At 49.9% G+C, this 9,038-nt stretch overlaps 1 protein-coding gene and 1 long non-coding RNA gene across 3 annotated transcripts in view; one reads left to right on the top strand and one right to left on the bottom strand.

Moving 5' to 3' along the window:
- On the top strand, positions 1 to 897 carry LOC132085873 (uncharacterized). The gene is made up of 3 exons (XR_009420299.1): positions 1 to 196; positions 317 to 636; positions 720 to 897. It is a non-coding gene; the product is annotated as an uncharacterized LOC132085873 (long non-coding RNA).
- Positions 898 to 3,755: 2,858 nt separating this feature from the next.
- Positions 3,756 to 9,038, bottom strand: part of SCN8A (sodium voltage-gated channel alpha subunit 8) — a 56,926-nt gene continuing 51,643 nt past the window's right edge. For both annotated transcript variants that reach the window (XM_059491345.1, XM_059491344.1), the window contains exons 25-27: positions 8,745 to 8,849; positions 7,566 to 7,836; positions 3,756 to 6,431 (exon numbers count right to left, since the gene is read on the bottom strand). In XM_059491345.1, the coding sequence (XP_059347328.1) occupies positions 5,284 to 6,431; positions 7,566 to 7,836; positions 8,745 to 8,849 (1,524 nt within the window). In that variant the 3' untranslated portion in view covers positions 3,756 to 5,283. The remainder of the gene's footprint in view (positions 6,432 to 7,565; positions 7,837 to 8,744; positions 8,850 to 9,038) is intronic.

The following is a 9,038-nucleotide window of genomic DNA, read 5'->3' as shown; positions in this document are numbered from 1 at the left end:
CAGCTCTGGGTTCCATCTGCCCTTGGTGAGGCTCGTGCCCAGCTCAGCCCTTCTGGCCAGGAGTGGGGTGGGATGGGGGGCAGGGGGTGCTGGGGGGCAGGTGAGGTCACCTGTGGGCACCCCCAGCCCAGGTGAGGGCCCTTGAGCACCACTGAGAGCTGAGCCAGGCCTGGTGCGAGGAATGGGCTGGGGACAGGTGTGGGGGCACTGGGGGGCAGCAGGAGCCCCCAGAGCAGGGGTGGGAGAGTTGGGGGGCAGCAGGAGCCCCCAGAGCAGGGGTGGGAGAGTTGGGGGGCAGCAGGAGCCCCCAGAGCAGGGGTGGGAGAGTTGGGGGGCAGGAGGAGCCCCCAGAGCAGGGGTGGGAGAGTTGGGGGGCAGCAGGAGCCCCCAGAGCAGCCCCTGCAGAGCTGCTGCCCCCCAATCCCCTGGGGGGGGGGGGCGATTTGGGGCCTTTCTTGGGGGTTTTTAGGGCAAAGGATGGGGGCTGCAGGTTACAGTTGAGGGGTTATGGATGAGTTACAGGATATGGGGTTACAGGTGAGGGGGTTATAGGACGAGGTGTTGTAGGATGGAGGGGTAAAGGTGAGGGGTTACATGTGAGGGGATATAGGATTCGGGGTTACAGGTGGGTTACAGGTGAGGGGTTGTAGGATGGAGGGGTAAAGGTGAGGGGTTACAGGTAAGGGGATATAGGATTCGGGGTTACAGGTGGGTTACAGGTGAGGGGACACAGGATGAGGGGTTCAGGTGAGCAGTTACAGGTTGAGCCATCACAGAACAACATCCTGTCCTGCCTGGGTCTCCATCCTCACCTGCCTGGAGCCCCCATCCTCTCCTCACCTTCTCGGGGCTCCATCCTCACCTGCCTGGGGTCCTCACCTGCCTGGGTCTCCATCCTCACCTGCCTGGGGCTCCATCCTCTCCTCACCTTCTTGGAGCTTCATCCTCACCTGCCTGGGGTCCTCACCTGCCTCAAAGGGAGCCCCAGGCAGGTACCAACCCCACAGCCCCAGCAGGGCTGAGCCACCTCACACCTTTATCACAAAAATCCTTCCAACAGCTCCTCCTGCCCCCTTCAACACCCAAAACCTTCCAACAGCTCCTCCTGCCCCTCACTCTGCTCCCCAAACCACCCTAAAACGCCTTTGGGGGAGCCCAGAGGGGCAGGAAAAGGGGAGGAGGGGTGACAATAACTGGGACACCACGACAACCTTCCCTTGTACCATGAAAAGGGAAATTTATTTCATTTATTTCAGTTTATTTAATTTGCTTTTGGCTTATAGTAATTGTCAGTCATGTTGGGTAAGACCGGTATGAGCCACCATGCAATTTCTAATACACTAATCTTCACTATTGAGCTTGTTGGCTTGTTGTGTTTTTTTTTTTTAAATTTTATTTTTGCAGCAGAAAAATCATTCAAACTCAGGTGTGGCCTCTAGGGAACACCACGGGGTTACCTGAATTTATTTATTTTATTTTTTTTTTCCAACATTGGCTTCTATATTTTCAGAAAAGGTGAAGAGGAAAGTGAATAAAGCAGCTTGGGCTGGCATTTCATTAACTCCACACTTTTGGAGTCAACAAAATTAACCCAAATTAACCCAAAAGGGAAGATTTTAGAGCTGGGGGAGGGAAGGGAACTCCTTGGTGTGGTTGTGAGTTTTGGCTACACCTTCCTAACAACACCACCCCCCTTATTTGCTCCCAAAACCCTGAATCCAGAATGGGAATTCTGCGAATAACCTCAGAATTTGGAGATTTGGGTGGGACAAATCCCTGAGGCTCTTTGCCCAAAATTTCCTCCAACTTTGGCTTCACCCAGCAAGACCCAACTCAAACAGCTGCCCTAGGGAGGAAACCCAAGGAGAAAAGCATCCCCAAATTCCTTTTTTTGAGCAGAACCAACTCCAGCCAACAAGAACCTCCTCCCTCCCCTTCCTGCTGACAAAACATTAAAAAAAATAATATATATACAGAGTTTGGAGGGAGTTTTTTATTTGAAAGTCATTGAGCAGCTTCATGAGTTGCCAGCACAAACGCCAACGCACCGAGCGTCACCTACAGGACTCAGCCCAGCCTGGGAACAATTATGAAATTCAGCCAAATCTTGCATAGAAGTGGTCGACTTATTGCACATTGGAACCCAAAAATAGACACTTTTTGCTGCTGCAAATACCACTTGCAATAAAGCTTTTGTTAAAATCTATTTTGAGGGGGTTAGGTTCTCATTTGGAATTTTTTTTTTTGTTGCTGTGGGTTTTGTTTTTATTTTTCCTTTGGGGGACATTTCCTGGCTATCTAAAATCTAAGGACAACAGAAAAATCTTAAAAAAATAAAAATAACCATGGACAATGGCATAAGCCAGAAGCCATTCTATAATTTTTTTTTTAGTTCTTTGTATTTACAAAAAGGCATGCCAATAAAATAAAATGATATATTACAGTATTTATAATATTCTCTTAAAAAGTTCAACCACACTTTTCAGCTATTTTTTTTTTCCTTTTTTCTTCATGTTTTTTTTTTTTTTTTGTGCTGTTTACAACGTAGCCTGTACATATGTATGTAGATTTTTGTTGTCGTCGTTTCTTTGTGATTATTTTTATTATTTTACATCCTGGGAGCAACGGGTGCAGGACAGGTCCCTGCAGTGGGGCAGAGCTGCCCCGAGGATGCCAAGGTGGCACAGATGGCTGCTGGATGGCTTCCTGCTTGGGTTTGGGTTATTTTGGGCGATTCCTGGCGTTTTCTGGGATTATGCAAACTGAGATTCATCCTCCCGTCAAGCTCTGCTGTATTGGGGTGGTTTTTTCCCCCTCCTTTGGGTACCCTTATTTTGGATGTCACCCCTGCAGTGACCAGTCCCCTCCCCGGTGCCACCACGCTGAAGGGACACCCCAAGCTGAGTGGGGCTGGCCTGGGACTGGGCTGAGGACACCCCAAGAGGGTGAGGAAACAGAAAACAGCTCAGACATGGCTCGTGATGCTCCTTGTGCTGCAGTGAGACAGCCCAGAGGCGCCCCAGGTACCCCCAGAGATGCCCCAGGTACCCCCAGAGACGCCCCAGGTACCCCCAGAGATGCCCCAGGTACCCCCAGAGGTGCCCCAGGGCCCCCAGAGACACCCCAGGTACCCCCAGAGATGCCCCAGGTACCCCCAGAGGTGCCCCAGGTACCCCCAGAGGTGCCCCAGGGCCCCCAGAGATGCCCCAGGTACCCCCAGAGGTGCCCCAGGTACCCCCAGAGATGCCCCAGGTACCCCCAGAGGTGCCCCAGGTACCCCCAGAGGTGCCCCCAGGTACCCCAGAGGTGCCCCCAGAGGTGCCCCCAGGGGCAGGTGTGGGGAATGGGGGGGGGTGAAGGCACCTGGCCCCTCCTGGGCTGGAGACCCCAAAACCCCTCCTGGCCACAGCCCAGCACCCCCTGGTCCAGCTCTGCACCCCCAGAGCAGGAGCCACCATGGGACAACCAAGGGTTGGGTCCTGACCCCAAGGGCTGGTCCCAACCTCAAAGGTGACTCCTGACCCCAAATGTGGGTCCCAACCCCAAATGTGGGTCCTGACCCCAAAGATGACTCCCAACCCCAAGGGTGACTCCTGACCTCAAGGGTTGGGTCCAACCCCAAGGGTGACTCCTGACCCCAAAGGTTGGTCCCGACCCCAAATGTGGGTCCCGACCCCGACTCCCCACCCCACCCTCCACCCCAGAGTGCTGTGGGTGAGCTCCCCAGATTCCTACCAGCAGAGGTAACGTGCTGCTTTTCTTTTCGTTGTTTTTTTAACATTTATCTCTACCAAAAGAAGTGTCTACGCTGCAGGATGGAGGAGGCTGAAGGATAATTAATTAACATTAATTAATGCTAAATATTGCAGGATACAACTGACCTTGCTGGCTGGTTGAAGCCCTAGGTTTTGGATTTACAGTGACATGGATAACAAGCCATTCCCAGATTTATCCTCTCCCCTTTGGTGAGGTCCAGAGCAGCATTTTGGAATTTTTGTTCTGTTTCAGTGTGCAAAAAACCATGGCTGTATGGAAAAGAAAGTCAAAGTTGTTAAACAGACACACACAATTCATTCACCTGCTTGTTCTCTTGGGGGGTTTTGTGGTTTTAGAGTTACACTGAGGTTTTGTTGGGTTATTTTTTTGTTTTTTGTTGTTGTTTTTTCTTCTACTGGCAGGTTTATGGAAGATTCTCTGTGAACTGGGAGTACTGGTGCCGGGCAGGAGCATCACTAAGGTTTCTCTCCAAAATCTCCAAAATACAGTGTGCGGTAGATACTCAGTGGAGTGCCTCGAATTTATGGCTTAACACACCTCTGTGGACAGGTGACAGCGTGTCCCCTGGTTGTGGTTCCTCATGCATGGTCCCTGGTCATGCCATCATGCAAAAATCTGCAAAAATCTGCAAAAATCGCTTCTAGGCGTTAACGAGCACTTTGATTTTATTTTTGGGGGGTGGATCAGCCCGAGCTGGCTCCAGGCTGAAGGTACCCGACTGCCCCATCTCCCAAACCAAGTAAAGCCCATGGAGAAAGTAGAATGCAAATAATAAATCTCAAATAAACTATGGTAACTCAGTGGGCTTAATGGGTGCTTTGTTTCTTTTTTTCTTTTTTTTGTTCTACTTGTTTTAACTCTTTTTTTTCAATTTTTTTCCTTTTTTTTTTGTCTTAATTTTGCTGTTTAACTAAATGCAAATCTAGTTTTGCATGAACAAACCCATGGACATTGTGACTTCTGGGTTTTCTTCTGAGAATAATCAACAAAATGGGAAAATAAAATCCATTTGGGGCTGCTTTGGAAAATACATGAATCCCAGCAGCGGGTTTTGTTGCTCTGAGTGTGTTTGTGTGTGTGTGTGGTTTATTTTGCTTGTTTGTCCTAAGTTGCATTGACTGATGTGGAACATGCAGTATCCACCTGCCCAAACAATAGAAAATCCATTTTTTTTCCTTTTTTTTTTTTTTTTGTGTTTAAATGTTTGTTTACAGGGTCCTTTAAACAGGTGGTAGGTCACTGCTTTAGATGCAACGCTGTCACACAGTAAGCAGACTATGTTTGGTATAAGATCTTCAGGTAAGTGTCTCCACAGCTCTTCTGTATTGATATATTTCAGGAAGTTTGTAAACAATCTTTTTTTTGTTGTTGTTGTTGTTTTTTTCACTTGCAAATATTTTAATTCGTACAATTCTACTATTTTTTGTTGTTTTTTTGTTAATTTTTTTTCCCTCTCTCCCTTTGTGTGTGTGTGTGTGTGTGTGTGTGAATGTGCGTGTGTGTGTCTCAAGACTTGGCCACCCTGCCGTCTTTTTGTCTCTTGGCCTTTTCTCTCCTGCCCTCCTCCGCCCGCTGCTGCTTCTCCTTCTCGGGTTTGGTGACGCTGTCGTAGGAGGGCAGGGACGCCGTGGAGGGGGTGCCCTCCTTTTTCTCCCTGTTGGCTCCCCCGTTCTCCAGTTTGGTGGTGGCAGGCCTGCGGCTGATGAAGCCCCGTCGCGCCAAACGAGCCCTGTACGCCCTCTGGATCACCACGGCCGACACCTCCTCCTGCTTGCGCCGCAGCGTGGTGGTGATGGGCTCATAAGACACTTTGGAAGGGTTGGAAGCCACAAACCTCTCCTCCATCTGCTGTCTCAGGATATCCAGCTCCCCGCTGTCCCCCAGGACACGTTTGGTGAAGGCAAACAGGATGTCCAAACAGTGGATCCTGTCCCCACTTACCATAGGCAGGTCCATGGCGATGAGTTCGATGGTGTTGGGCTTGGGCACGCGCAGCGGATGCTCCAGGGCGTCGGCGAAGTCCGCCAGCTTGCTGTACTCGATGAACTGCGTGGCGTCGGGGTCGAACTTCTCCCAGATCTCGTAGAAGGTCTCGAAGTCGTCCTCGCTGAGCGGGTCCGCGCTCTCCTCCGTCGCCACGCTGAAGTTCTCCAGGATGATGGCGATGTACATGTTGACCACGATCAGGAAGGAGATGATGATGTAGCTGACAAAGAAAAATATCCCCACCGAGGGGTTGCCGCAGTCCCCCTTGAAGCCGCTGCCCGGGTGCTCCTTGTCCAGGTCGCAGTCCGGGGGCCGGTTCAGGATGGGCAGCAGGAGCCCGTCCCAGCCGGCCGACGTGGTGATCTGGAACAAGCAGATCATGCTGTTGCCAAAGGTCTCAAAGTTGAACATGTCGTCGATGCCGGCCTCGTGCTTGACGTAGGCGAAGTTGGACATGCCGAAGATGGAGAAGATGAACATGACCAGGAAGAGCAGGAGGCCGATGTTGAACAAGGCAGGCAGGGACATCATTAAGGCAAAAAGCAGCGTGCGGATCCCCTTGGCTCCCTTGATCAAGCGCAGGATGCGGCCGATGCGAGCCAGGCGGATGACTCGGAACAGAGTGGGTGACACGAAGTACTTCTCAATGATCTCAGCCAGGAACATCCCTAGAGGAGAGAGGCAACACAAGGTGTGACAGGGCAGACGCACAGGCTGCTGCTTCCCCTGGGGCACGTGGAATTCCGTGGGTGGATTTTCAGAGGGTGTTTGGGATGTTCAGGCAGGTAAATCCTCCTGAGGAGCAGGAGAGGGACAGCTCTGATCTCTGCTCCTTGGGAGCACTGAGAGCACACACCTCTGTCAGGGGAGGGATATCAGGAAAAGATTCTTCTCAGGCAGGTAAATCCTCCTGAGGAGCAGGAGAGGGACAGCTCTGATCTCTGCTCCTTGGGAGCACTGAGAGCACAGCTGGACCTCTGTCAGGGGAGGGATATCAGGAAAAGATTCTTCTCCCAGAGGGTGCCCAGGCTCCCCAGGGAATGGGCACAGCCATTGTGAGGTTGTGCATATTTTGCAGATTAGATGCTAAAAACCTCAAAACCCGTTGGAGGAAACACGGATTTAACATTCAAACAAACTGCCGACAAGATGGCAAGTCCTGTGCTGTGGCAAGAAGCCCTGCAGGGAAATTTTCAGGGGTTATTAAGCATTAAAAGGTTCTGATGAAGTGAGTGAAACTTCAGTTTTTACAGACAGAGAGAGCAATTGTCAAGTGGTTTACCTCTGGAATACAGAGTGGTTTACAACTGGAATATCAGAACAGAGGGAAGGGGCATCAGTCAGGACTTCATAAATAAATTTCAGGACTTCACAAATAAATTCAGTCAAATTCTGCCATGGCTTCCCAAGGCTCAAAGAGAACCTTGAGGTCCTGGTACCTACATACCCCTTTCAAAGACATGTTCTACCCTAAAAATGCCAAAACAGCCTGGCACTCAAAGACCTCTAAGTGTGGAAGAGGTTTTACAGCAACTTCTGTGAGCCAGAGAGAAGTTTGATAAGAGAATCCATGTTAACCCTTGCAAGAATTTCCTACCAAGGTCGCTGACATAGAAACCAAGAAAGAAAGAAAGATAAATCAGAGAAATTCCAATGAGCACTTTGTCTCTCGGTACTAATAAGTAAGGTACAAACACATGAATTTTGTAAGAATGTACAAAAAACACGCATGCTGAAATAAAAACAGGTTTGAAGCCTTCTGAAAATGGAGTACCACGACCTCTGAGTGGTGTCCCACTTACCCACGATGGACAGAATCACAACCACGAAGTCGAAGATGTTCCAGCCGATGGTGAAGTAGTAGTGCCTCAAGGCGAACATCTTGAGCACGCACTCACAGGTGAAGAAGATGACAAACACAAAGTTGATCCAGTAAAGGATGTCCTCCATCTGCTTGCTCTGCGTGTCTGTCTCCACCATCATGGTCACCATGTTGAGGCAGATGAGCATCATGATGACGATGTCGAAGGCTTGCTGGGTGACGAAGTCGAACACGGCTCCTTGGATGCGGTTCTGTGGAGCAGGAGAGGCAGGGAACCAAGCTTGAGCAACAACCATGGAAGGGTGGAGTGGTTTGGATTGGAAATGTCCTTCAGATGATCCCATTCCACCCCCTGCCCTGTCCAGCCTGGCTTTGGATACTCCCAGGAGCGCCCACAGCTTCTCTGGGCACCCATGCCAAGGCTTCACCATCCTCACAGGGAGGAATTTCTTCCTAATTTACCATTAATCAACAAATTATTCCACCGTTGGTGGAAAGAGGGACAAGGATGTGATTTTGTCAGTGCTGAACAAAGCTTTCAAGGCAAACCCTGTCCATGAGCCGGTCTGGTGAGGGCAAAGGCAGGAAAATGCCATTATTTATACCCCAACATGCTACTCTATCCCTACTAGCAGCACATCTTGCTCTCTGCTGAGTTTTTGCAGCCAGATCCTTGCACTGATGGGTGCCTGCAGGAGAACCCAGCCCCTCTGGTGTCCTGGCACCACCACAGCCCCAAAAGCAGGATGCTTTATCCATACAGCCCCTAAAGGACTCAACCCAACCCCTTTTTTTGGCTTTCTGAGGGATGCAAAGCCGTTCAGAAACCAGGGAAATGAGCTCAGTTTTCCATCAGCAAAGCCCTCAAGGCTGGGTGATTGCCAAAGGTTCTCCTGTGAGTGCCAGGAGGCTCCTACTCCACACCTAAGGCCTCTCAGCCAGGTGAAATTCTGGAATTTCATTATTCAGGTGATAAACTGATTAACACCAACCCCAGCACAAATGTTTTAACCTTTGCAGGTGACACCTGAGTTACAATGACAAAACCAGGGTGATGTGGGTCCAACATGAGTTAAAACTAGGGATGCTTTTGGAGAAAAGGCTTCTTAGAAATCTACTCCACAGTAGGTTTATCCTGAGCTCCCTCCAGTGCACTCACCAGAGGTCGGGGAATGGGTTTTTGAGGCTTCTTTGAGCCCAGTTTTTTCATGGCGTTGTAGTACTTCTTTTGTTCTTCTGTCATGAAAATGTCTTGACCTCCAAAGTAAAGGGGCAAAAGGAGAACTGGTTACAATCAGCTCATGGACCAGAAGAGAAAGGAGTAAAGCCCAGCTCAGGTGAGGCCTGCCTTCAGACAGAAATCACTCACACTAACACCCAGTCTGCACTGATCTTAATTAAAAATGAAATTTTTGATTTCCTCTAAATTGAAATTTATAGGTTTCCATTGCAC

The sequence above is a fragment of the Ammospiza nelsoni genome, chromosome 32 (genome assembly GCF_027579445.1).
Source record: "Ammospiza nelsoni isolate bAmmNel1 chromosome 32, bAmmNel1.pri, whole genome shotgun sequence".
NCBI classification, from domain to species: domain Eukaryota; kingdom Metazoa; phylum Chordata; class Aves; order Passeriformes; family Passerellidae; genus Ammospiza; species Ammospiza nelsoni.
Note: the sequence above shows the minus strand (reverse complement) of the source record. Positions and strands in the feature narration are given on the sequence as shown.